At 55.6% G+C, this 26,807-nt stretch overlaps 9 protein-coding genes across 9 annotated transcripts; 5 read left to right on the top strand and 4 right to left on the bottom strand.

Moving 5' to 3' along the window:
• Positions 1-425: 425 nt before the first annotated feature.
• On the bottom strand, positions 426-827 carry PG997_002065 (uncharacterized protein; the record flags this gene model as incomplete). Its single annotated transcript, XM_066806380.1, has 1 exon — positions 426-827. The coding sequence occupies one exon, from the start codon at positions 825-827 to the stop codon at positions 426-428; it is 402 nt and encodes a 133-aa protein (XP_066673676.1).
• Positions 828-3,996: 3,169 nt separating this feature from the next.
• On the top strand, positions 3,997-6,393 carry PG997_002064 (Reticulocyte-binding protein 2 like protein a; the record flags this gene model as incomplete). The annotated part of the gene is made up of 1 exon (XM_066806379.1): positions 3,997-6,393. The coding sequence occupies one exon, from the start codon at positions 3,997-3,999 to the stop codon at positions 6,391-6,393; it is 2,397 nt and encodes a 798-aa protein (XP_066673675.1).
• Positions 6,394-7,179: 786 nt separating this feature from the next.
• PG997_002063 (uncharacterized protein) lies at positions 7,180-8,520 on the bottom strand (the record flags this gene model as incomplete). Its single annotated transcript, XM_066806378.1, has 3 exons — positions 7,180-7,465; positions 7,558-7,996; positions 8,109-8,520. The coding sequence occupies 3 exons, from the start codon at positions 8,518-8,520 to the stop codon at positions 7,180-7,182; spliced, it is 1,137 nt and encodes a 378-aa protein (XP_066673674.1).
• A 2,666-nt stretch (positions 8,521-11,186) lies between these two features.
• Positions 11,187-14,888, bottom strand: PG997_002062 (uncharacterized protein; the record flags this gene model as incomplete). Its single annotated transcript, XM_066806377.1, has 6 exons — positions 11,187-12,228; positions 12,281-12,614; positions 13,419-14,060; positions 14,177-14,471; positions 14,544-14,720; positions 14,796-14,888. 6 exons carry the CDS (start codon positions 14,886-14,888, stop codon positions 11,187-11,189), a joined length of 2,583 nt encoding a protein of 860 aa, XP_066673673.1.
• A 1,280-nt stretch (positions 14,889-16,168) lies between these two features.
• Positions 16,169-17,244, top strand: PG997_002061 (uncharacterized protein; the record flags this gene model as incomplete). Its single annotated transcript, XM_066806376.1, has 2 exons — positions 16,169-16,351; positions 16,408-17,244. The coding sequence occupies 2 exons, from the start codon at positions 16,169-16,171 to the stop codon at positions 17,242-17,244; spliced, it is 1,020 nt and encodes a 339-aa protein (XP_066673672.1).
• Positions 17,245-17,877: 633 nt separating this feature from the next.
• On the top strand, positions 17,878-19,243 carry PG997_002060 (alpha/beta-hydrolase; the record flags this gene model as incomplete). The annotated part of the gene is made up of 4 exons (XM_066806375.1): positions 17,878-18,230; positions 18,287-18,400; positions 18,479-19,084; positions 19,165-19,243. 4 exons carry the CDS (start codon positions 17,878-17,880, stop codon positions 19,241-19,243), a joined length of 1,152 nt encoding a protein of 383 aa, XP_066673671.1.
• A 471-nt stretch (positions 19,244-19,714) lies between these two features.
• Positions 19,715-21,029, top strand: PG997_002059 (uncharacterized protein; the record flags this gene model as incomplete). The annotated part of the gene is made up of 3 exons (XM_066806374.1): positions 19,715-20,607; positions 20,670-20,855; positions 20,888-21,029. 3 exons carry the CDS (start codon positions 19,715-19,717, stop codon positions 21,027-21,029), a joined length of 1,221 nt encoding a protein of 406 aa, XP_066673670.1.
• Positions 21,030-22,535: 1,506 nt separating this feature from the next.
• On the top strand, positions 22,536-23,448 carry PG997_002058 (uncharacterized protein; the record flags this gene model as incomplete). Its single annotated transcript, XM_066806373.1, has 4 exons — positions 22,536-22,609; positions 22,635-22,813; positions 22,879-22,986; positions 23,054-23,448. 4 exons carry the CDS (start codon positions 22,536-22,538, stop codon positions 23,446-23,448), a joined length of 756 nt encoding a protein of 251 aa, XP_066673669.1.
• Positions 23,449-24,279: 831 nt separating this feature from the next.
• On the bottom strand, positions 24,280-25,696 carry PG997_002057 (uncharacterized protein; the record flags this gene model as incomplete). The annotated part of the gene is given in 3 exon segments (XM_066806372.1): positions 24,280-25,357; positions 25,375-25,559; positions 25,622-25,696. 3 exon segments carry the CDS (start codon positions 25,694-25,696, stop codon positions 24,280-24,282), a joined length of 1,338 nt encoding a protein of 445 aa, XP_066673668.1.
• Between the last annotated feature and the right edge of the window lie 1,111 nt (positions 25,697-26,807).

Genomic DNA, 26,807 nt, shown 5'->3' with positions numbered 1-26,807 from the left:
TATTATTACGTGATGTCTAGGTCCCAGCATCAGTGACTCAGGCCAGGTACAATGCTGATTTATTAAATAGTCTTGATTTACCAGTAAACGATCTCCTGATCCAGGCACGATGTCAGATCCTTTGTGCCAATAGTTGTGTAGGGAAAGTAACGGAACTTCCTAGTCAATGCCTCATAATACTGATTTCATGTAGAGATTCCTGCTACCTTCAAAGCATAGTTTCTAGAAAGTCATAGGTCTTTATGAATCTATCATACCAGCCGCGTTTTTGCTGCTACTGGCTCTATATATTATATAGTGTCTATGTGACATAGGAAACATTACGATTAAGGAATTTCGTCTACGCTGGCAGAGGCTTTCCATGGGTGTAACAACCGTTGACAGCCAATATAGACGTTAGGCGACTGCCGGGAAGAGATTCCTAGCTAGACTTCACCGTCGTTGTGATCAGTAGTGTTGCTCTTACCTGGCCAAACTCCACCACCCGGCCTGCTGAAATAGACTCGCACTATCACCGGGGTATTTTCCAACTTCTGCTGTGTCAGTTCTTGAGTACGATCTTGCAGGAATTGAGCCCACTGGGCGTCCGACGAGATGCCGTCTTCGATCACGACATCCCAATCCCGGGTGGCCTCTTTGATTGGAGCCATGTTCTCGTCGCTGTACTCGTCGCAGCCGAACGTCCTCGTGATGTTTGATCTCCGGACAAGGCAATGCTCCAGAAAATTGCGTGCTGACTTCTTGACTTTGGGCAGAGAATGGATATCGCTGTGCTTAGTATGCGTCTCCCCGGCCGGATCGGTCAGGAGAATGAAGGAGATACTCATGGCTGGCAGTCTGATAGCAAATGGAGGTTGCGAGGTGGTGTGAGATTGAGAACAGCTCGAATGTTGGGTAAGACAGATGGACCGGTGCTGCACAACTTGAATGTTCTTCAATATTCCAAGTAGTGTATACATATACGCCTACCACACATACCTTGTGTATTGTTGTCACTCGCGATGTCTTTTAGCAAGGGTTCCAAGCACAATGGCAATGTTCTCGCTGAGAAGCAAAACATGTCCATTGTACAATTTGCGCCGCCAAATAAGGAGGATATTTCCGTCTTTGTTCAAGTAGTTTTTCATTCTTTCTTTCAGTTTTCTCTAATCAATGAAGCGTAAGTCTTTGTTCGGAGTATTGCTGGCAGTTGGCCTCATGCTGAGCATCGTCAAACGTGGCTTGTCCATCTTTGTCGCATCTCAAAAGAAAGGGATGAAAGTTTGCGCCCAGCCACGAGCCACGCGAAGAAAGGGGGCTTGCTGCTACGTCACTTCGTTTTTTTTGTTCTCATGTGCAGTGTCCTCTTTTTTGGTGGCGCGTTGCCGGAGCAACCAAAGCGAACGAACCTCTGTCGCTCGAATGAGGAAGATCCCTGTCGGGAACAGGTGGACGGTTAACGGTTGCGCCAACGCATCCGGCCCTTGGCTTGGAGCCCAATCGCTGCAAGCCAGCATTACACAGAGAACAGAGAGAGCAGGGGGCCAGTCTCGTCATCAACACGCCTGGTTGACGTTCATCGTTCGCATCCAAGAAACGGCCGATGCGTTCGTACATACACATGTTCTCGCCCTGGCAAGTGATGAACAACCTAAACGGATCGCCATTTCTGCGATTGAGCGCCGGCTCGTCCAATCTGTGGGCTATGCGGCACTAGCGAATCGTTAGCGCCAGTTGCTGGGGTCTTGGGGGTCTTGGGGGCCTTGGGGGCCTTGGGACACAGCTGGACTCGACAGATCATCCCGTAAGCATTCTAGGCAAGTGGCTCAGACGGTGATGATAACAGCGAAGGAAGGACTCCGAAGAAGCCAGCAACACATGTTTGCTGCTGATGGCTGGTGCTGCCCCCATCGTTCGTATCCCCCGGAGGCTACTATCTTTTCCGCGACTCGCTAGTCGTGCCTTTAGGTGGTGGTGTGGACCGGTGTGATAGAGGCGTGGCCTGTAACGAAGCAGAGATTGAGCCAATTTCTTAACCATTGGACGGGTGTCACCATTGATCATTGTTGCTTGCTGTCGAACAGCAGAGCCCGAACGATCGTCGTGGTCCATTGGGATTCGCCCTGCCTACGACGACCCAGACGCGTCCCAAACTTTGCGTGTGTGTGTGTGTGTGTGTGTGCTCTTTTTGCGTGCGCGGATCACTCAATAACTGCAGGTGATAGTGAATTGCGCTTTGCGGAGCGATGCAACTGCAACCACCCATCCTTCCCCCATATGCGGGAGGTCGAACTCGACGGGATCCAGGCCCGGAAGGGAGCGAGGGAGGGAGGCCCAATCTGTCCCGTCGGCGACAAGTCATAATTCAATTCGTTGGGCCAATGTGTTTCCCTGGGGAAGATTGGAAAAGCAAAGGTGTTTTGCTTTTACCAGCGTTCTATGCATGGAAGCAGACCAATGAATCCGAGGTGCCCATCCTCCATACCACACCAGCCATCCAACAACACCCACAACGCTTGTCACTTGCAGTGCTAGTTAGTCTTGGGGATGGGATGAAGCCCCAGAAAAGATGTCAAAGCCATTAAGACCTAGCAGCCTCTCTAAGATCAATGATAGACAGTCATTACTGAGAGCAATGGAAGATTATTTCCAACTTTGATGCATCTGCCTTTGATATCAAAACCGTTGATTAGAGCCCGCTTCTGACCAACAACCACATGGCATGGACGGCTGTGGCCACCATGCAGCTGAAGCTCTGGCTGAACTGTGCTGTAGCCTGTGAAGCGGGAGCAGCCACCTTGGTGTGGGTGGGGCAGGCTGTCTTAGCGGCCCAAGAGTGAACCAATTCGAGGGCGTGGACGGGCTGCGCTGCAACTGTCACTGGCTGGCCCGCTCCCAGTGTCAACACCCACCCCCTCCCCGCCGCTGGATTTTTTTTTTGCTGGTGTCTGACTGTCCCTCGCTGCCTCGCAGCAAACGAAGTAAACAGAAGCGCCCCCCAGCAAAACCAAGCGACTCCATACTAACGACCGAACCGACTCCATTTCGCTTCGACACCGCAATTTTGTTCGTCAAGCTCGCCATGCCTACCTCACCGTTCTTTCTGTTTGTTTCTCATCACGATCACGCATCAGAGATTTACTGCTAGAAGAACAACGGCGACAATTCTTGTATAATTAATTCCCTTTGCACCGTCGCATTCGCATCTGCATTCTGCTTTGTTGGGCGTTGGGTTTTCTTTGCCGTTGGATCGCCGTCAAGACTTCCACTTCCCAGATTCCTCGCAACCCGGTAAGTTACGTGCGTGGCTCAGTGGCTCTGACCTGTGAGCTCATCCAGGTTTGATAAGTACAAGCCAGGACATGATCAACTCTCCTACCCCTGCCCACCCAAACTTCCCCTGCCCATGTCAAAATAGGTGGCCTCGGCTTCCTGCTTCCTGTCGACGTCTGGAGGAAGAAAAACTCCTCTTCCCTCCTCCGTTGGCAATTCCCCGCCGCATTTTCGGACCTCAAAACTTAGACAGGCAGCTGATCTCTTCTTTCCTCTTCCCAGTACATCAGTCTCAAGCTCACGACGTTACGACAAACCCTGATGGCCGATTCAAGATACCCCTCGACATTCCGACCCTACGTCTTCTGTAATTAGAGCATTGCGTTGCGCTGCGTTGCCTTCCCGCGCACATAACCCTTCCTATTCGACCTTTCTCTATTTCTGAACCTGAGGACTGCCGGTAGTCTTCCCACAAGATGGACGGCCCTCCACCGCCTCCGCCGCCTCACGGCTCCAACCCCCCGAACCACGAGCTCCGGCGCAGGTAATGCCAATTTACCCCCAGGGAAATACGACATCTTCATCATACCTCCCCACTCGTCCGGCTCCGGCTTCTTGTACCTGCCATCCCTGGCGCCCAATGTCAACAGCTTCGCCGCTGGGTTTGCTTCTGCTCTGGTCACGGTCGTCATCTTCCAGAGCTTGGCACCGGCTTTCAAGACCTGGTGGAGCAATTTCCAAGGCATGGGCCAGATGGGTATGATGCTGCTGACCATTGGAGTCGGCGTTGGGGCATGGGTGCTGGGAAGAACACAGAATGGTGGTGCCCCTGCGCCTGGCTTTGGAGGAGGCGGCAGCGATTGGCATACTGGTCCAGGTGCTGGTTCCTACACTGGAGCCGGTGCGGGTCCTATGCCCAATGGTGCACCTCCACCACCCCCTCCGCACGGCCACCGATCGTCATCATCGCACTCGGGACCACCACCCGGATCTCACGGAGGTGAGAATCCCAAGAACTCCTGGCAAGAACGTCCTCAAGCTGAGGAACCACAACAGGACGACGCGCCTAAACCCGAGGAGCCCAAACCCGAGGAGCCCAAGCCCGACGAACCCAAGCCCAAGCCCGACGAACCCAAACCCCAGTCCGACGGGCACAAGAACGCGTGGGAGAAGGCTCGAGAAGAGACGCGGCGGAAAGAGGAGGAGCGGAAAGCCAGAGAGGAGGAGCGAAAACGACAAGAAGAAAAAGCGAAGCGGCTCCGAGAGCTCCGTGAGAAGGAGGCCCGGGAAAGGGCGAAGCGGGAGCAAGCCGCGAAAGAGAAGGCCGAAGCTGAAGCCAGAGAACGAGCGAAACGAGAACAAGCCGCGAAAGAGAAGGCCGAAGCTGAAGCCAGAGAGAGAGCAAAACGGGAGCAAGCCGCCAAGGAGAAGGCCGAGGCTGAAGCTAGGGAGAAAGCAAAACGAGAGAAGGCCGCGAGAGAAAAAGCCGAGGCCGAAGCTCGTGCGGCAAGGGAGAAGGCCGAAGCTGCGGCTAAGGCGGCGAAAGCAAAGGCCGAAGCAGAGGCGAAGGCGGCGAGAGAGAAGGCGGAGGCGGAGGCCAAGGCAGCTAGAGAGAAGGCAGAAGCGGAGGCCAAGGCCAAGGCCCAGCGTGAACAAGAACAGAAGGAGAAGGAAGAGAAGGAGAGGCTGCAACGCGAGAAGGAAAAAGCCATCAAGGACAAGGTGCAGCGAGAAGCACGCTTGCGCGAGGCTCGTGAGCGCGAGTTGCGCGAACGTCTCGAGCGCGAGAGGGCACTTCGCGAGAAGCTCGAAAAGGAGGCCTTGGAGAGAGAATCACAGCGGCTCCAGGAGACAGCCGTGCGACGAATCAAGGAGGCGGCCGAGCAACGAGCCAGGGAGGAGGCCGAAAAGCTAGCAAAGGAGGCGACCGAGAAACGAATCAGGGAGGAAGCCGACAAGCGAGCCAAGGAACTGGCTGAGAAACACGCCAAGGAGCTGCTCGCGAGACAAGCCAGGGAGCTGGCCGAGAAGCAAGCCAAGGAAGCAGCCGAGAAACGGGTGAAGGAGGCGGCCGAGAAGACTGCGAGGGAGGAGGCCGAGAAGAAAGCCCAGGCCGAGACTATCCGGAAGAGCACATATGCCTTCTCTTCAGTCGGTGAGAGAACCAACCCTTGGCCAAACGGCAGGCCCCCGTCGGTGCCACCGCCTACGCAGCGGACGCCTTCGGTGCCACCACCATCATATTCGCAGCCGGCTTCTCCTGCCGTTCCCAACCCCGCTCCCAGCTCTGTTAAACGCGCACCGCCAGCTCCTACAGCTCAGACGCCGACGCCGACCGAAGGTGATGGGAGCGAATACTCTTTCCGCCCCTATGATACGCCCAAGCAACATAACCGACGGAGATCGGGCGAAACCGTCTTCACCGAATCATCTTACGCATTTTCACAATCAACCTCGCGCACATCAGCCCCACCGTCAGAACGTGGCGCGTACTCGACCAAGGACCCGGATAAGATCATGATCAAGGCCGTTTACTGTTTCATGAACCAGTTCGCCAAGACACCCGCATCCCAGTTGTTCTCTGGGCAAGGTACTGTGACGGATGGCCTGATCCTGCGGATAACCACCGAAGGACTGTTCATCGACGACGATGTCCGAGGTGTCCCGCAACGAGAGTGGGACGTCAAGGCTTGGACGCTCAAGCTCATGGAGGTATGGTGCTCCTCGCGCGATTTCGCTCCACCCGCGGCTGCTCCTCCCCCTGTACCCAAAGGCAAACAACGTGCTCGCATGGATCGCGGCCTACCCAAGGTCCTTACGGGCGATGAGGCCGATACGTTCCTCACGGACATGCTGCGCACTTGTAAGAACGATTGTCGCATGTGCCCGCACGGAGATGGTGCTTCGATGTACTCACGCCAGTCGGGCGAGTTTCGACAGCAAGGGCTTCACATCCTGCGCGCCACCATCCGAGATCAAGAGGGTAAGAGATACCTGTTCGTCCTCGGTGAGGAGGAGGGCTGGAAGGTTTCTCTCGGTCTGCAAAGGCTTCGCCGCGGTACCCAGGTGCGTCAACTCGGTGTCCAGGCCATGTCGGTTCCCGAGGCGCGTAACACTTTGGAACTGCTTGGATGGACCTAGGCGAATGCTTTAGATCTAGGTAATCTGGAGGCGGCCTGGACTCTCTTTATACTGCCTACGCAGTGGGCTGAGCCCTGGTCGAACGTGTTGTGTCTGGCTAAGGGATGCTGCGATACCCCCACTTTGGCATTCCAGAGCGCGATGCAACATGGGGATGTGGATTGAATGACTTGGTTTCTCGGTAACCGTTACGACTCTCGCATTGGAATTCTCGGGAAAACTGATATGTAATTGGTGTTGGTGGCATACTATGTTGCATATAGAGTGCCAAAGAATCATTGTCGCAAGATTGAATGAAGAGATGAAGAAATCACAAATCACATACACACACAAACATTCCAGTCTTGAAACCTAAATATCTCATCGTGACATGTCAAAACTTGATTCATTATTATCACCATCGCAGTGATGCAATATGTAAACGCCGGTAAACCCAACTCCTCCAGCCGCTCTCCTTTGCTTCCGCTGTATGTATCTCGTAGGTAGTAGGTAAGGCCATGGGTTCCGTCTATATGCACTTTTTGGTTCGTTGCCGGCCAAGTGTGTTTGTTGGTTCATTATCTCCTTTTGAGTGTAACATGGAACAGAAGAAGAAGAAGTGGCAAATACAATTATGGACGAAGCGAGACCCAACCAGCCGCCCCTAGATTAAAATCGAAATGAAACCAAAAAGCGGCCAAAAAGAAGTAAGCGTTTCGTTCATTCATCTCGAGTCCTCATCTCTTCGTCTCCCTTTACTTCGTTCGTTTCCTGTCTGCCTTGCGTAAACAACCGACTCATTTTTATTTATTTGTCGCCGCCGAACAGGCTGAATCGGAACCGGCTCTTCTTGCCCTGCTGCGAGGAGCGGCCAAAGGACTGCTGGCTCATGATGCGGCGGGACGCGGGGCGGCGCTGCTGGTACTCGTCCTCGTCGTCGTAGTCGTCCTCGTCCATGTCGTCGTCGTCCATGTGGCGGCCGTCGTGCTGCGGGTTATGCACCGAGGGGCGGCCCATGCCGCCTTGCGCTGCTTGTGCTGCTTGCGCCGCCGCTTGTTGCTGCTGCAGTTCGCGCGTCGTGGGCGGGCCGTTGCTGACGATGGGGTTCGTCGTCGCCGTCGCCGCGTGCCGCATCCCCGGCATGGGCGGCGCGTCCCCCGCAGCGCCCGCTCGACGTCGGCGTACTGGCGGCGGTAGTCGTCGTGCTTGGCCTTGAACTCGGCGTGGCGGGCCTCGGCCTCGGCCTTGCGGGCCTGCAGCTGCGCGATCTCCTTGTCGAGGCGCGCTATGTCGTCCTCCTCGGCCGTCATGAAGCCGAGGTACTCGGTCACTTTGCTCTCGAGCGGCGACAGCACGCAGTCCATGACGCTCGGCGACTTGAGCCGCTGGATGGCCGCGCCCAGGGCCGCGCCGGCGGCGGTGTTGGTCCGGGCCAGGGGGCGGGCTTGGTTTCCTTCGGCGCTGGAGGCGGAGTCGGAGGAGGTGGGGCGGGCGTTTTGGGACGAGGACTGTTGTTGTTGGGATTGGGATTGGGCGCCGCTGCCGGCTCGCCAGGCGGCGCTGGGGGGTCGCCATTGGGGGAGCGAGGGCCGCCGACCGGCTTGCGGGCCCCAGCAGGGCCTTGCTGCTGTTGCATTGCCAATTGCTGCTGCTGCAGTTGGGCCTCGCGCTGCTGCTGCTGGCGGCGCTCGCGCTCGCGCTGCTCTCGGTGCTTGTCCACGAGCATCTCCTCGGACCGGCTGCCGCTGCCGTAGGAGGGGGCCGCGAGCGCATCTGGGCACCGCCGGCGCCGCGGGTGACGGGCGGGCGGCTCTGGTCTGGGCCGTTGATGGGGACGGGGCCGCGTTGCATGTTGGGGCTTCCGCCCTGTTGTTGTTGTTGCTGCATAGCGGCGGCGGAGTTGGGCGGGCCGCCGCTGCCGCCGCGGTTGCTGTCTAAGAAGTCGTAGAAGTCGTCGTGGCTGTCGAACTTGCTGGAGGTGCTGGGCCGGCCGCCGCCGTTGCTGTAGGGGGGCTGGACCTGGGCTTGCATGGCCGCGAGCTTCTCGAAGTCGCGGGGGGAGTGGTAGGAGGGCGGGAGGACGGGCTTGGAGGAGGCGGTGGTGGGCGAGTGCATCCCTGGGAAAGGGTACTGGACCGCGACGCTCATGGGGGCGGCGGGAAAACGGCCCTGTACTTATTTAAGTGTGTGTATGTATGCGTGCGTGCGTGCGTGCGCGGTGTAGGTACTGGATGTAGGTGCTTTGGTGGGGTGCTTTCTGGTGTGAGCTGGCAGCACAGCAGAAAGTGGGATGAGTTGTTGGAAAATGGAAACAGTCCAGGCCAAGGCCAGGCCCAGGAACAAAAGGTGGGTTTCCGGGAGGAGCGTGAGAAGGAGTCTGTGTGAGTGGTGACTTTGCTGCAGGGGCTCCCCAATTGAGTCTGGCTTGTAAAGTAGGAACTCGAATTCCGGAATATGATCAAGAGCAGGTAATTACTTCCAATTAGGTCTAGGGTTGATGGGTTTCAAGTTCAAGTCGAGATAAGAGAGAAATGGGAAAATGAAAGAGAGAGAGAAGATTCTCGTAATCGGCGGGAGATCGCCTCGGGGGGGTGTGAAATACGAAAGGCCGTCTAAACGGGAGGTTGGTGTCGGAATAGGCGGCGGCTGGGGATCCAAGCTCAGCAAGCACCAAACACCAGGCCCAAAGTCGGGCAAGGCCTGGCAGAAGGACCCGACCGACCAGATCAACCAAGTTCAAGCGGTCGCTGATCTCTCACCCAATCTGACGGCTCCACCCTGCCTTGTCCTCCCAGCCCGCCGATTTCCTCTGATCCTGATCAAGCTAATGCCCATCTCTTGCAGGATGCATGGCATTGGCATCTACCCAGTCTCGTATTGATTGCCGATAGAACATGACCAGTCGGATCTCCTGTCTGTCGTGTTATCGGCCGGCCGCCTGCAGCCCAGTCCCCGGACGCGTCTGTTTGCTGCCCGTCAAGAAAGCTCGTCCTTTCCCTCCATTTTTCCTTCCCTCCCCCGAGGCCGGCCCTCTTTTTCTTTTAAACCCGTGGCTGGGGAATTGGCGGCGATCAATTGGCTCTGGGCAAGGTCCTGTACGGTAGCACGGTTGACGAGTGGAAAGCTTGGACCCCACCACCAACTACCTACCTCCAGCTAGCTACCTAAACCTCAGCTGCTACGGCTACGACTACTGCCGCTGCCGCTGCGTCTACTACGCACATGGCGCACGCTACCTGCAGCGATAACCTGAAACCTCCCTTCCTTATTTCTGAGACCTACGTCATACAGCTATGCATTGCGAACACGAGTTCCGGTAGAATAGACTTCGGCGTGCCTGACGATTGTTGCCGCTTCCGTCTCTAGCTTCTAGGTTAAATTATAGTGCTTGCTTCGAAGCTACCGGCTTTTGCGAATCTGCGATTCCGGCTCCTCGGACCAGCCACACGCCACCCTCCCCCATAGTGGCTGATTGCATTGAACAAAGGTGGCATTGAGGGTAGCCTAACAACGTGGAGGGCAATTTGTTGCCAAGTTATGACAGAAGTTCGTATTGTCACTTGAGGACCAAGCTGCTGGGTTACAATGCATGGCGGTGTGTAGTGTAGATGCATATGCAGACAGACGCCCACGAGATGATTACAGGCCAGCAGCGACCAGCCACGCTGCAACGAGAAGCAATATGTGGCGCTCCAGGGGGCAAAGGGAGATAGGGGTGCTGTTTGCTTGCTTCGGGTGCGTAGACATAATAACCTGCATTTCCCATTCGACGCCCGCCACCTTACCCAACCCGGTCTTCCTTCCCTACGAGCTCTACCCCGCATGCTTCCCATGAGACTCCTGTTCGCCGCGGTGCACGGCAGGCTATTTGCCCGAACCGCCACACATCCAGGGCATTTCTTGTCTATCAAACTCGTCGGACTCGTTGAATTTCAAGTCAGAAAAGGAAAGAAGCCAACACCACCACCGCCCGAATCGTACCCGGAACGGGCCTTCGCAAATGCAGGACGTATATGTGCTGGGGCAACGGCAGGACTATTCGGGCTTTGGGTAGAGACACAAGCAATGAAGAAGATGGAAGCTAAGCGCAAGAGCAAGAAACAGCAGGACAAGCCGGAATCGTCAGAATAGGGTCTTGGGTTTTATCAAGCCCACTGGCACAAATCCGAGTCCTGCTAAAAGAGGCCGTCACGCGGATGGACGAGGATTTACCCCTGGTTGTCAGGGGTCTGCGCGCGGGCAGGCAACTCGGCGAACACTGCTTGCCAGTTCCATTAGCTACGCATATACTCCGTAGCTATTGCCTTTTCTTGGCTTCAGCATGCCGTCTTTTCGTCGTCCTCATATACTAAGCAAAAACGCAACCCCATCACCTCGAGAAGCTGGGTCACTACATTTCTGGAGTTGAAGATACGATAATTGAGTCACCCCTATTGTGGGTCTCGTATATGTCCCTTGAAGGGGCACTCCTTTGTAGTTTAGTATTGCGCATCGGGGTGTTTATATACTAATATAGCACACACACACACACATCCATGATAATCAAGCATACTTACTTTTTCCTCCTGGTTGCTTATATTGTGTCTCAAAATTTGGGAGCAGGTCTGTTCCAGTCACTTCTTTCATATACAAATTTCTCTACTCGTGTCATCATTTACAGATGTATTATACTAACTTACCTTGTTATTTCATCTGCTCATGGTTCGTCGAGCCTACCACCAATCCATCTGGCTGTATCAGCCCCTATACATTACTTACCACGGTAGATACAGCAGGGTTACTGGGCTTTCTCTCGCCTCACTGGCCTGCCCCGTCTACTGACTAGGCGGCGCGCACGTCTCATACGCAAGGACAATCCGATCATTCAGCTCTTCACCGAGCACCCACCTCTTCGCCTCCTCGAGCCCCCGCCTCCGCTCCTCCGAGAGCTCCCACGACGTAGCCACGACGACGGTGGCGTACGTCGCGGCGGTCGACACCCCCCGCAGCTCGACCGTGGCCCGCAGCGCGGGCTCCCGCACCACCAGCCCGCCCCCGTCGCCGAAGCCATACTCGACCAGCAGCCCGGCGAGCTCGTGCACGAACGCGACGCGCATGAGCACGTGCCCGTCCCCGTGCCCGTCGAGCCCCCGACACGCCGCGACGGCCGCGGCCCAGTCCGCGAAGGCAACGTAGGCGTAGCCGTGGGGCGCGCCGCCCCGTTCCGAGTCCGCGGGCATGGAGAAGTGCGTGAGCGGGCCGAAGGCCGCGAACAGCTCGCGCACGGCCGCGGGCTGCAGCAGGGAGACGTTGGTGACGTGCAGGGTCGTCAGGCGGTGGTTTGCGGGCTTGGGCGGCGGCGGTCGCGCGACGTCGAGGTTCGCAAAATGCGAGAGCCAGTAGAGTAGGTCGGGCTGGAGGTCGTCGACCCAGTGGGCCGCGAGGCGCTCGCGTTGGTCGAAGGTGAGGGCGGGGAGGGGGCGGGGGGCGCTGGGCTCGGGTTCGGGGGTTCGGGGGTCGGGCGTGGTGGGCGTGCTCTGTTCTTCTTCTTCTTCTTCGTAGGAAGTAGCATACGCCAATTGGACGCGCGAGCCCTCCTCGTCACCGGGCGCCCAGTTCTTCAAGGTCTCCAGCTCGGCCTTCCACTTGTCGTCCAGCGGCCACGAGGTGGTCAGGACGACGGTCGCGTACGTCGCGTCCTCCGCGATCTCCTGCATCGCGACGCTCGCCCGCAGCGCGGGGCTCCGGACCAGGAGCTCGTGCGCGGTGGGATACTTGACCGGGAACCCGGCGTCGGGCTTGAGCCAGTCGACGTCCATCCACATGGCGAACCGCACGCTCATGCTGCGGCCCTCGTAGCTGTAGCCGTTCATCTGCCTGCACGCGTTGGTCGCGCCCGTCCGCTCCGCGAAGGTGACGTTCGCAACACCCATGCACCGGCCGGTCTCCCGGTCCGTGGGGGAACCACATTCGCGCGACGGAGCCGAACTGCTCGAAGATCTCGCGGATGTCGGCCTTGTGGGCCGTCTCGGCTATGTCTTCTACCACCAGCATCAGCTCGATCGCGCTGTCGCGCTCCATGTAGTCGATGTGGTCGGCGTGGGCGATCTGGGCCAGTTGCTCGAGCAAGAACTCCTGCAAGCTGGTGCGCCAATGGAAGGAAATCTCCTCACGCTGCTCCTTGGTAAGGATGGTGCGGTTGCGGTTGCGCACCGCATCACTGATCCAGTACTCAGGCATAATGGGCTTTTTCTTCTTCTTGGCTGTGATGTTGGTTATAGAGTGTTCAGGGGCTTGGGCTACCAGTAAGCTTGCGTCGAATGATGTCGAGAAATACCCTATAGTACAGACAAAATATTCGACATCATTATATATTACGGCTCTGAGGAATATATCACTTTAGACAATAGGTTTGTTACTTGAAACAAAGGTGGCATGCTCTTTCATATGGCGGTTGTGACTTTAGATAAAGGCATTGCTTTCGTTCACATTGCTTCTTTGATAACTTAGAAGACATATTTCTTTACGCTAATTGTTATCAGTATTCTCCAACATACTTTGGTTAGCCAGTCAGGGGCTCCAAGAATTCAAGGGCACCGAAACCCCAGGCGCCATCAACCGTCGCTGTTGTCGCCATATCAGTCTAATATTTGGCCGTTTCAGTCACTTTACCAAGTAGTATGCCATTCTGCCTTCTGAATCCGGCACAGCTGCCCAAAGTCACCCTAGCCAGTCAGCATGGCGTTGAATGCATCCGGTAGTACTTACAAATGATCAAATAGACCAATGTGGTGTTACTTGTCGACAATTGTAATGTAAGGTTGATAACAACCGTTCAAGTTCACCCGAAGGTACCATTCTAGCTTGCCAACTATTACCAATCTACAGTAAACAATCTCCCGAGATATCTCGTCCAGACCCCAACATGCCCACGAGTCACATCGATACCATCAGTAATAAGGGATAGCCCGCACACCTACCGACAACCGAGTATCGTACTGGCCTCCCATCCCCAAACGCTTTCCCGGAAGGAAGAGCTCAAGAGAGACCTTGATGCCCATACACACATTTCGCATCCCTACAATCGTTAATACCGGAACGGTCCGCTTTACGATTCGCAAAACAGCGCGCATGCCGCGCCAACCACCATAGCGCATCGAACTCTTCATCCTCCAGCGGGCGGTGTACATGGTTGCGCCCACACTGCGCAACACACTCCCCGCGGAGGTAGAGCCAGTAACAAAGCCCGCCTTTCCTGAGTCGTTCGACGGCAGTCTGGTCCACCTGCAGCGCCTTGTCAACACGACGTCCGTTCTGGTCTCGTATGACCGGTCCCAGCCTCGAGGACTGTGCAGCGGGGTTGGCGTAGCCGGATGGTGTCTTCGAGATCCCCGGCTGCACGTCGTTCGAGTGCTCGTCTTGAGCAAGATGCGCTGCTGGTTTCAGGGCGGCGGCCGTGTTGCGTCCCCACACTGTCCGCGTCGCAATTGGAGCGAGCCCCTTGAAAACGCCATCGAACTGCGTCGTCTTAAGCCCCAACTTCTGTATTTCCGGCGGCAATTGGCATCTCCCCTTAATCAGAGTGATGCGATCGGCAATTTGCTTAGTAGCAACAAACTGCCCCAGAAAAGGGGCGTATCCGGTATCGTGTCCACATGCCAACATGAGATGCTTACACTGGAAGCTGTCGACGAAAAAGCTGATATTCTCTGGTTGAATGGTGTAGTATTAGCGCATGCAACTTCATAGCGAGGCTCAGGGGCTTGCTGTAGATAGTAAAGGTGAAGCGATCGTTGAAAGGGGAAAGGTCAAATTAGGTACTCACCGCGAATCTTAGAATCCGCGCGTTCCTTGCCGGAGCCGACATCGACAAAATCGAACAGGGCTTGACGGTTGTTGAAGCCGCTGGCGAACGCCCGCAGCTGTCCAATGTCGCACGGCGTTCCTCGACGCTGCAGCGCCTCCCTGAGGCCGGTCATGTTCGCAAACGCCTTCACGACGATGTTGGTCTCGGCCGAAAAGCCGAGCGTCTCCTTCGCATAACGCTGCACCGCCGCCAGAAGCGCATCGGCAGCCTCTACGCCGCCTTTCTCGCCCTTTTTGAGCAGCTCCTCGTCAAACTAGAGACAATATTAGTTATTATCGCTTGGTTTCGTATTTGAGAAAGACTACTTGGCGCGGGCAACACCTACCATATAGACGTCCGCATCCGCATCTATCAGCGCGGCAACGAATGGGCGTCTTTCCTCTCGCGCCTTCCATTCTTTCTTCTCCTGTTGCAACCGTCTTCGCGTCTGGCTTTCACTCTCAAGATCGAGCTTCGTTTGATGCAGTTCCAGCTTGGTAGAGTCAAGTCTGGTCAAAAGCTCCTGCTCTCGAGTACGTCAATGGCACTGTGGGAAGCAAGAACTGTGATCCCTCCATCCGGGGCGAATGAGCCTTACCTCCATCAATTTGATTCCTCGATCAACCTCTCCGCGTAGACCGGTCTGGATGGTGGTGAACCGCCCACGAAACAATTCAAGCTCGGTCTCCATCGCAACCGCCAAATACCCAAATGTGAATATCGAATCGAACTTCGCTTCGAAGCTTTGTTTGGGAACTGGAAGACTTGGAGGATGGCGGGGTTAGGCAGAAGTCAGTAAACCGTTTGGGTGGCCAACAGTAGGCTGCTGCTGTTACACCACATGTTGCGTTGGCGACAGGGGGTTTGCGGCAACCCACATTTGACCATCACGGGCGGACACTTGCGGGCAATGTTTTCCAAAAGCTCTCCGGTGACGTTCCATACTGGCCCCCAATTACGGATGAGGCTGCAAGTGGCCACATAGGCTACCGGGTTGGCAATGGCCAACTTCAAACCCTTCTCCATTCAGACCCCCCAAACTGTGCCCGTGAGGGCTGGTCCAACTTAGGAGAGTTGGGGTGACTGCGCCGACGCGGTGGCATGATGGAAACGCTCGTCCATACTTCTATGGGCTGGAAGGTATGTGAACTAAGGGATTCAGTAGTGAGGTGGAGCGGACTATAGCATTGACTTAGTGTTGGTGTTGAGCTTTGGCTACCTTAGAGCAGGATAGAGTCAAACTACACTACGCACGATGGCCTGAACATGTAATTGCAAGATGCTAGCTTGTTGAGTTTGCACCGAGTCAGCGACAACTTATTATGATTCAGTGTTTCGAGACTGGATGGCTCAAATGAGTTTCTGAGATATGAGAAACAACTGTTGGTCATATTTTATACACCGTAAGGCACTTCACTTCTATCGAGACGGGATGGTGGGACGTAGCAGAGTTGTAAGAGTAGAGAGAAATGTACAGCAGTGGTTTACTTAAAACCTATACACTGAAGCAAAGTCTATAACATTTTTTTCCTTTTCCTTTTTTTCCTTTTTTTTTCTTACTTATCCCATAATGACACTCTGCCCTACCTCTTGTTCTTTCAGTGCATGTGTCCAGTGGAAAGTTCAAATTTGCTTGGTGTTCGGCTGACGCATAAAGGGGAGTTCAAAAGCGGTTAGTGGGGCACTAACACGGAGGCAGCGAATGGAGCCTTGCACCAACAGCAGGCAGAAGCCAGGCAGCAACACCATTGAGAGCCATGGAATGGAGCAATCTACGAGCATATTAAAGCACATCATTTCGCCTCAAGTTCTGGACATGAAAATCATTTTATAAGCATTACTATGCTATTTAACATTGAGGCTCAAACGAATTTATTCAATCCAGACACACCACCTACTCGGCATCGGCTCTAGAACCCCGCTGTCAGCTGTTCCAACCCAGTTGGCACATAACTAGCAAGACCATCCACCATGTCGTTTACAGCACCCATGTTTCAAATCCAGACTTCTCCGGCAGTGCGGTGCTCCAAGAGAAAGCGCGCTGCTGTGTCCTATGTAGAGACTGACTTGGACGATGATTTTCTCTGCAATGCCGAGACGGACGAACAGCAAGAAGAAGACAACGACGACGGCGAGTTCGGCAAGCCCCACAAGGTGAGCCGAGTGCCTACAATTGCCAATTGCTCTACTTGGACTAACGCTGCTTCTAGAAACGGAAGCGTGCCGTCAAGCCCAAGAAGCAGCAGAAGCCGTTTCCATTCCAGTCCCTTCCGGCAGAGCTGAGGAACATTATCTACTCCATGGTCCTGACGGACAGCCGGGGAGCAGTCTACCTGGAAGCCAAGGGCAAATCGCACCGCCGCATCGCCAAGCACTGCAGCCCCTTCTCGACGTACCACAGCTGGTGCACCCAAGCGGCCGACGGGCCCACGGCAGACCAGTGGGACCGCAACGGCGACTACCGCCTCACGCCGGCCCTGCTGGCGACCAGCCGGGCCGTCCACGCCGAGGCCGCGCCGCTGCTGTACGGGCAGCGCTTCGTCGCCCAGGACGGCTTCGCGCTCGCGGCGTTCCTGATGCAGCTCAGCCCTTCGCGCGTCGCGCTGCTGCGCCGCGTCGCCATCCGCGACTGGGCCGACACGCGCTCGCACACGAGCACGAACCTGCCGGCCGCGGCGCTGCTGCGGGACGCGGCGCCAGGGCTCGCGCGCTTCGAGATCCAGACCGGGCTCGTGAGCCGCTACATCCGCTACTGCGGCAGCGGCTACCGCGACCGGCGGCACAACGCCGTCGCGCCCGTGCTCCGGCTCGCGCGCAAGGTCTACCGCGACTGCCACCCGCTCCTCTACGCCGTCATGCGCGCGCGCGGGTTCGACGCCGTGCTCGACGTCGTCCGGCTCGTCGAGGACGAGTGGGACTGCCTCGCGGCCGGCTACCGGTGCAGCAACACAGCGTTGGCTGCTCCGGCGGAGAATGCGGAACTGGAGATTCAGAAGTTCAAGGGGCTGTATGCGGATGAGCTCAGGCGGCTCATGACGGGGCGTTAATGATATGTCTTTACCACCTTTGTTATTTCTACCCATGTCTCGTTAGTTGGTTATTGGGCTATACTGTTGTCCCGCCTGTGTATAGTAGATTGTAACGATGTCCCGAAGTATTCCATATCCGTCAGTCCAAAGGAGCCTGTACCTACTTCATTTTCCATTATCACGGTTACCCACAAACCAGCCATCCCAAAATCAGCTTTATGAAAGCAACGGAATCATGTCAAGTGATGAGTCCGTTGCATATGTCAGCAAATGATAGGCAGAAAGATTACCCGGCGCTCACTGCCTACCCCTGTTGAGCCCGCTTTCCCGATACGGGTAAAGGGGGGTCTTCTTACATTCCTGGCGAATAGGGGACTTTTTCACCGGTGGTCCAACGCCTATAAGCTGAAGGATGCAGGGCCAATCATGCGAGTTTCTGTGTAAGCAACTTGAACTAGCATCTTACGCTGATATGCTTGTATTGTATGCGGATTGCTTACATATCCGGAACGAGTTGTTAGTATTGCATCAATTGCCACATGATAAAGATATATAAGATCATCTAGGATGCAAAGAAATACGGCTCAGATGTAGTTTATCCCCGTTCAATCTATCCGAAGTCCCAAGGCCATCGCTTTCCATATTGAAATCATGTTATTCCGATCGCTATTGAGTCTAAGCTGCGTTGCGTTGCCTGCTACCGCGCTATTACCAGATAAGAGCAATCCTGTCACAGCGCAGCCCAACAACTGCCGGGAGATCAGCATACCAATCACCTTACAAGTTCCTCGTTTCCTCATCAGCACCGAGATCAACAACGACTGGGACGTCGCCGCACTCACCTTCAACCTCACGCGGCGGGACTTTGGCCAGGCCACTTTCCCGCTCCCCATCACCGGCACCACGGCCGCCCCGGTGAAGAGCACGTACAGCGTGGGCGCGACCTTGTGCGGGAACGGGTCGACGACGTTGATACTCACGCACGGGATCCTGGAGTCTAAGCTGTAAGTCGTCTGTGCAAGAAAGTGCAGATGGAAAGGAATGCTGACCCGGTCATCAGGTACTGGCAACCCGACTTTCCCGGCTCGGAGAGGAACGACTTCGTCAAAGCCGCGGTCAAGGCTGGTTACTCGGTTCTGAGCTATGACCGGATAGGCGTGGGTTCGTCCTCGAGGTAAGATTTTGACAGACAAGAGCACCCCGAGGCATTAGCCACCGCCAGTCTCATGTCCCAGCTAACACGAACCCTCAGGGTCAACTCCCTAACGGACGCCCAATTCCAAGTCCAAGTCGCCGTCCTGGGCTCCCTAGTATCCCACATCCGCACCGCCTCCACCGCCCCCACTCCCGCCCGCAAGACCGTCCTCATAGGCCACAGCTACGGCGCCTACCTCACCGCCGCCGCCGCCGCCTCGAACCAAAGCCGCAACGCGATCGACGCCCTGATCCTCACCGGGTTCGCAGGCGGCTTCTCGCACTTTGCCCCGTTCCTCGCGGGGGCCGGCCTGCGCGTGGCCCGCGACCAGCGGCCCCGTCGCTGGGGCGCGCTGGACGCGGGCTACCTGACGACCGCCGACCGGTACGCGGACGCGTACATCTACTATCACGACGGCGATTACGAGCGGCGCGTCGCGGAGTGGACGCATGAGCGCGGCAGCGAGCCATTCGCTGTGGGGGAGCTGCCCTCGCTGCTGGCGACGAATATCACTTACGAGGACATCACGGCGCCCGTGCAGATCGTCCAGGGGCGGTACGACGTCTCGGCCTGCGGTGGTAACTGCGACGGGCAGTTGGGCGAGATACGGGGGAATCTAACGGGCGCCAAGGTGGTCGAGACGGTGGAGGATCTGCCAGCTGGGTGAGCATTCCTTTATATTTTCTTCATTTTCTTTCTTGTATTATTTGCGTGCGAGGAAGGCTAATCGTTTGAAATAATAGCCATAACTTGAATCTTCATCTCATTGCGCCCAAGGCGTTTGAGTTGATGTTCGACTTCCTGAGGCGACAGGGGCTGTGACCAGGGTGATCTGTTCGTGTAGGTCCAAGGATACTATGGTTACCGTTCCGTGGCAATCCGATTGATGCAGCGATATACACATGTGATACATGCCTGTTTTCATGGCCGTGAGCTAGCCACGATAGTGCAAGGCTTCCTGCCCTGTATGTAGTGAATAGATAGGCACCCGCCCTACAACACAACGCATACAAAACCTTCCAAGGTGACGATGAGCTCCCAGACTACACATGCCCTTTGTTTTATTATGAAAGACCATCGGTGAAAGAGGGCGACGAACGTGACAAGAAAGCGCTTGTTTTTCACAATCGCATTGTGAGCGGCCATCAAGACGCCGAGAGAATGGCATCCCTCGATCACTCATAAACGTGTGCGGAGTTTGTGAGTTGGCATTGGACATCACAACATCACGAACCAAAGATCCTATTGATACTTGGGGAGCAGCTACTCCCTACTTACCACCTATACGAAACAATGCAACCGGAAAACGCAACCAAGGACGTTGTCCCCACGAACAACGAGGACTTCAGTATGTTCGACACCGACACCGCTGGAGAGTGCGATAAAAACTGCAAGAAGCCTTGCATGAATGTCGTCACAGGCCTCGAGACCTACGATATGAGCCTCGACAGTTGCGACATGTTTGGTCTCGAGGACATGGAGATGCAACTGCCCATTGTACCGTGCCCGGACATGGAGGTCTTTCTACTGCACGATGAAACCCCACAGGACGTCCAGCAGCTTATCGACCCTTCTACTTGGGAGATGGACCTTGTGGAAGCGTATGCTGACATGAGCATGAGTGTGCCCGTGACTCCGGTCACACCGGCCTTCGTCTGGCCGCATGGAGGCTCTTTCCTCCCGCCGACAGAGTCAGAGCAAGAGCAAGATGAAGAGCCTCACCGACCTCGCGAGCCCTTCGCCGCGGTCGACTATCCCCAGCCGATTGTGCAGAGCTACGAACCTCCACCTTGGTATGGAGAGCCCTTCCTCTTTGACGAAGGCATTGATGTGAGCAACGCCGGCAAGGACCAAGGGGTAAGCATGAAACCGCTGGACCACGAGCAATGGGCCTCTCCCGGGATCTCGCCCATGTCCATGGAACAGGACGCGGTGCCCGAAATGAACTTGACGGTGGATCTCGGCACACTCATCCTGAGCGATTCTGGATATGGTACCTATCATCATAGCGTGGACGGGGACCATCAGAGCCCGACGAGTGCGGGCGAGGAGGATGCGGACTGGGATAATGTTCCGTACCAAGGCATTCCGCTGCAGGTACTATGCACACCCGTTGCAACTCTGCTGGAGCTCAACAAGTCCTTCCGCGATCTCATTGAGTTGCAGTGGCCCGAGGTCATGGAAATGTACGCTCCGCTGCCGTGCCGCGACGTCTTCGCAACTTCCCCACCATCCGAGGTCTGGCTAGCATGTTCAATTTGCGCTTTCCTGAGGATGGCGAAGAGGACGCGGAGTGGGAGTGGGAGGAGGAGCAAAGGAAGAGGAAGACGCTCCAGTGGAAGATGCCCAAGAAGACGCTCCAGCAAGCGATCCCCATGAAGACGACGCTCCGGCAAGTGACGCCGATGAAGAAGAGCACAAGGATGATGATGATGTGAAAGATTGTGCGTACGTTCCGACAGCTAGCGATGATGACGACGACGACGATGATGATGATGACTACGACCTGGAAGACTGCGATCCGAAAAACTCTGACCCGGACGCCTCCATGTCTTTCGTATCAGAGGATGAGGAGGATGATGACATGGACATGGACTACGAGCCTTGAATCTGAGTATTCGAGGCCAGTCACGGTCAGGAAACGAGCTGAGAACATCCGACTAGGAGTTTGGTTAGCAATCCTCCTTAGTTAGATTCACATACACAGGTGCGGAGATAGATCCGATGGCCAAAATGAATGATGGACTTCAAAAGTCGAATGATTGATTCTTGAAGACATGATGCGATTGTCATCTGGAAATAACTCTCTGTTTGTTTTCCCATCCAGGTTTGACGTGACATCCATAACCCAATTGAAGAAGCTTTCTTTTACTCGGGAGGGGCAAGTGCAAGCGGATGAAACACATCTGAGGACGCCAGATGATTTGGTGGGGAATCCACGCAAGCGAGATCTGACGGGACGGTCGAGCAGCTGGAAAACCACTGAAGCTGGGCCTCAAGGTCCACTGTGCTGAGTGTCCTTCAGCTGGCAAATCTCGCCAAACCACCGCGCTGGGTTAGATCGCATCGCTGCAGTGCATGGAGTTGGGGGCTGTTTCTGGAAAGGCTTAGCGGGGTCTACCCGCTGTATTCGGTTCGTAGTGAAACGCTTCTTTGGGTTCCGGGGTCAGTCTCGCTTTCTTTAATCGGACGGTCTGGCGAAGCATGCTTTCTCTTCTCCTGCTCCGTCAACGCCTGCCAACTCTTTGTAATTTGTGTCATGGAAAATCAGAAAACAACCCGACAATAACAATACTATTGACTTGTGAAGCGAGTTCAAATATACACCACGATTTAGAGATTATACAGTCTTGGAGTACCGAAAACCTACCACTTCTGCCGAAAGACAGATGCCTAGCATCTTGACAGGTTTCTGCCAAACACCGTCGGCATAATGCCCGGCATCCAAAAACCCCCAAACCCCAAACCCCAATTACCGACGCCGCGACCTGATTGGCCCCCAGACGGACAAGAAACATTAAGCGGAGGCCGGCTCCCCCTGGCAGTTTTGAGCCGCTCGAGTCTCAGGCCTGCCTCGAATGCCTGCACATGTAACATGGCCCTTTCTCTGCCCGAGCGAATGGCGACCCCTGCCTGGCCCGGTCCTGGTCGCTCGCGGAAACACCGCCCAACTGAGCCAACTGAGCCATCTAGCCATCCCATGAAAGTTGGCACGAACCGCTCAAAACGGGCACGGCGACGAAACGGATACTGGGCCTATGGGGAACAGTGTGCAGCAAAGCCAGCAGGTTCAGGTTCTCCCCCTTTCCTTTCCGCAGGCCAATGTGATGTGATGGGTTTCGGCAAGTCGATCAATAAAACATTGATTGGCACGCTCCCTCCCGCCTGTCTCCCTCTCTCTCCCGCCTTTTCTCTTTCTTCGCCAAGAACGAAAGACTAAACTTTCCTCTTCGCCTTCACCTTCCCTTTCTCTTTCCTTGCCCAGACGTCGTATACCCGGTGTATAGATCGATCTCTGCTTCTACTAATTTGAATCTATACGAATCGAAGCCGGTCTTCTACAAGTCCTTTTCACATACCTAATAATCACATCACCAATTCGGAAAAAGAAAAGATGCCTTCGAAACAGCAGAGATACAACGACCTCCGCGTCGAGGACCGCGACGACCGGTCCAGCACCGAGGTCGAGTCGCTCATGGAGGCCGAGAAGCAGTGGCACCCCCGAGACGAGGACGCAGAGGACTTGCGCTACCTTCAACCAGTGGCGGTGGCTCATCGACACGACACTGCTCGTCGCCATCCTCGTGTTCGTCATCCGCCTGCAGTCGCCCGCTGGCGCCAAGACGGAGAAGTACCAGCTCAATGGTGATATCACCGGTGTCGGTCCCCAATGTAAGCCATCGACCTCCTTTCCTCCACCTGATCCGTGTTCTTCATGCTAACACGTCCACGCGCAGTCACACAGAAGGTCGTCAAGTGGGAGCCGGATGAGGAATACGCACCGTACAACATCTCCGAGTTCTTCAAGCCCGAGGTGCTGGACAAGTGGAACAAGCTTATGCCGCGTAAGTGCTGCCATCCCATCACCATCACCATCACCACCACCAACCACCCAACTAACACACCACCCAGTCGGCATGGGTTTCCAAGAAGTCAAGGACCCTAAGTCCCCCAAGTACAGCAACCTCCCCACCCCGATCGAGTGGACCGACAACAAGACCGTCTTCACGACCTCGTGGACGCACCAGCTGCACTGCCTCTGGGCCGTGGTGCAGACCTACGCGGGGCTCAAGACCAACACGACCCTGCCTGAGGACCACCACTGGCACATGATCCACTGCTTCAGCTACATGCGCCAGGCCATCCTCTGCTCCGCCGACACCGCCATCGAGGGCCACGAGACCACCTTCCCCGACGACAACGGCGGCTCCGACGGCTGGGACGCCCACCACGTCTGCAAGGACATGAGCGAGGTCCGCGGCTACCTCGAGAGCGTCCGCGCCTACTCGGACCAGGAGATCTTCTAGAGAAGTGAGCGCGCGCAATTGAAGCAAAGTATGTAGTAGAAGGATAAAGGTGTGGCGATTGAAGTGTGATGTTGTCGATACCGCTGCACAAGAAGCGCAATACAGCAGCCAGCACAGAGCAGTGACGGCTACTTCGCAATCCCTACCGCCGCCTTGGATCGTCGGGAGAGCGCGCTGCTGGCGTAGCTCTCATCTCGGCGCAGATCTTTGATGAACCATCAGGGCATCCTTGTCGTTGAAGATCGGTGGGTTAGCAGAGGCGCCAAGCAAGTTATATGGGCCATCTGCTCCTGATGCCAAGCAGTCATTGTTACCGCACCGTCCTCGATCGAGTACTTCATATAGACGATTTGGAATGAGAAAACATATGTGAAAGGCATCCACCACGTTTCTTCTTCTCCCCGTGACCCAAGCTAAAGCTGCGCCGCATTGCTGCCAACAAAACTTAGTTAGTCCCTGAAGCTACCTACGCTTTGGGAAGTAGAGTGTAAAGAAAGACCCACCATCGATCGCTATCCACGCATCCCTTGTCAGCAACCCGCTCTTCTCAGCATCTAATTTATCCGGTTGGATCACGTGGCCGAGTTGACTTCAAAGTGTAAATGGACGTCCGTCCTATGACCCCGAAGAGAGATCCCATGTAATTATGACTGTTCCCTCTTAAAAGAGGGCAAAGGATAAGAACCTATTGATGGCATGCTATAATGCCCCTGGGGTATGATTCTTTCGGCCTATAAACCGATTCAGATGCAAATAAACCCTAATTTTAACTCCGGCAATGCTTTTTGGTCTTGTTATCTTTTCTCTCTTCTTAGATTCAAACCATCTTCCCTAAGATGTGTTCTTCATGCCAGTGGTCGGCTCGGGCTTCTCTAAACGCAATGCCCACAACAACCAATCCTCGAGGACGAGGAAGCTCAGCAGGAACCTATTGCCCAAGTACGAGATAAGCACAACGAATGCGCCGGCGACGGCATCCAGTATGTAATGGTTCGCAGTCGAAACGATGGCCAGCAGAATGAGCGCGGGGTAGCAGACACCAGATATCAGGTACGCGGCCCGGACGAAAGCGGATCGACGGGTCTCCTGCTCTCCAGCATCCTCCATCTGCTTCAGGAAGCGCGGCACCTCCAGATCATCGCCGTTCGAGGTGGGGGTGGGAGACAGGATTGAGGCGTTATCCAGGGTCAATTTCTTCGGCGCGCCAAAGGGGCGGCACCACGTGCGCATGAACCCACTCTCGTACACGAACACGCAGCCGATGCAGAAGGCGTAGCCGAAGTGCATGCTCGGCATCGCCGCGAGCTTGTTGACGTAGTTGCCGCTCATCCAGACGCTGGCGGCGTCTTCCGCGTTGACCGTGTCGAGGAAGCCGTACTCGCGCGGCAGGAGCCGCGGGGGCATGCATGGAAACACGGTGAAGGTGAAGAAGGCGAACAGGTTGAGCAGCGACATGGTGCGACGCACCGTGCAGAATCGCTGGTGCGAGGGCGCCATGGTGTAGTACCAGGCGATGAAGCCCACGGTGCCGGGGATGTGGATCAGCGCGTAGACGCGGTTCAGGATGGTCAGGAAGAGCTCGCGAATGTCCCCCTCCGCGACACCGGCCAGGAACCACTGTTGCACCCGCCACTCGATCCACCGATCTGTGCCTGTGCCACTGCTGCCCGTGATCCACACTTCCAACTCCAGTATCGAGATGCCGTGGTCCTGGGCCACGTTCCAGAGGCCCACGCTTCCTCCGTACCACACGGCCGACAGATACGCCGTCATGCGGTAGAAGAAGTATGTCAGAATCCAGTAGAACATCTCGATCAAGAAAGGGAACTTCTGCAGGATTCGGGAGTGGACATGGCGGGCGAAGCGAAACGAGTTAGGAGTATGGACCGTCCAGATGCCGAGGATACGCCTGCGCTTGGGGCAAACTGCGAGGACGACGGCGACGGCGACGGCGGGAGGTAGCCGTCCGAGTCGAACGAGTCTCGTCCATAATCGAAGTCGTCGCGGACCGGCTTGATTGGCTTGTAACTCGGGGAGTTGGAGGAGTCCAAAATGGAGTAGCTCTTTCTTCGGGTTACGAACATGGCCCCGAAGAGGATGCCTACGATTATCTGGGGGTAACCATGGTTAGCTTCGGGAATCAGTTGCGGCTTAGGGGCGGGTGCTTGCGTACCACGGGCTCAACCCATTCTGGCATCTTCCAGACCTTCAGCTTGGGTAGGCTGGGAACACCTGTGTTTGGCTCCATAATGGCGGGGAGGTAGAGGCGCCCGCTTCCCAACCCTGTCGTTGGGTAGCAGGGTGCTCTCAAGGTAACGAAACACGAGAAGTGGTAGGTCGAGCAGCGGTGCACTCTTGAACTTGCGACATCAAGACCACACACAGGGCTTGGTTATCGTGACAAGCACTGATACTCCCAGTGGTCGAGGTCGAAAAATGTTACCCCAACGGCTATTTCAAAGAAACAGAATTGCGTCGGGAGGCTCAAGGCGGGTGCGTCGAGTCGGACCAGAAAGCTGCTTGAAAGGACTCGGAGGGAGTGAAACGCCTGGAGATATTATGGACAGAAGAAACGACCAACGCGAACTAACAAACCTCTCGTGGGCCAAGAGGCAGAAGAAGGAGAGTTGGAGAAATATTACTTTGAATGATAGAAATATGACTCTGTTGGGCATGGACAAGAAGAGAAGGAGCATCGCTCGCTGGATCCGATGGACCTGACTTGCCTGACTGACTACATGCATGGGACAGCTAGTCAGGGCAGCTTGCTTGGCTTGCTTTGCTTGTGGAATACTTCGAGACGTTGGCGCAGCGCAGGCTTGATGTGCTTTGCGCATCCAATGCCAATCCGACTGGAGGAGTGAGGTACATACCTTGGACTTCATCGCATCCCCACTCAGGGAAGAGGAAATCAGTGGAGCGGTTGTTCGAGAAGGGCTGCGTTCAAGCTGAATGCAAGTTTGGGGGAGGGGAGGGGGTTATTTGCTCTGTGCCCATTACTTCTCTACCACCACAATACAATACCCTACCGGGCGGCCAAGCGAAGGTGGGAAAGAAAAGAACCTAAACCCAGGGACCACGCCTGCTCAACGAACCTGTAGCCGAACTAGCCGTCTTGTCGTGGGACCCGAATGGGAAATCGGCCTGTCTCATCACCAGGTCATCACCAGGCGATTCGCCGATTGCCATACTGCTTGGCTGGTTGGTAAATGGCCGTGATGGCCGTGGATCTTGGCACTTCGGTTATGGGTGGGTTTTGGTATACAATATTTATCGAGGGCATATAGGCGCTGTGCTGCATTGGGGTTTGGGGAAGGGAACCCAGCTCGTAAAGTCGGTTGTTGGACAGAATGGGAGAC

The sequence above is a fragment of the Apiospora hydei genome (genome assembly GCF_038363865.1).
Source record: "Apiospora hydei strain CBS 114990 chromosome Unknown utg000003l_segment0_segment0, whole genome shotgun sequence".
Taxonomy (NCBI): domain Eukaryota; kingdom Fungi; phylum Ascomycota; class Sordariomycetes; order Amphisphaeriales; family Apiosporaceae; genus Apiospora; species Apiospora hydei.
The sequence above is the reverse complement of the archived record's forward strand: the minus strand, read 5'-3'. Positions and strand labels throughout refer to the sequence as shown.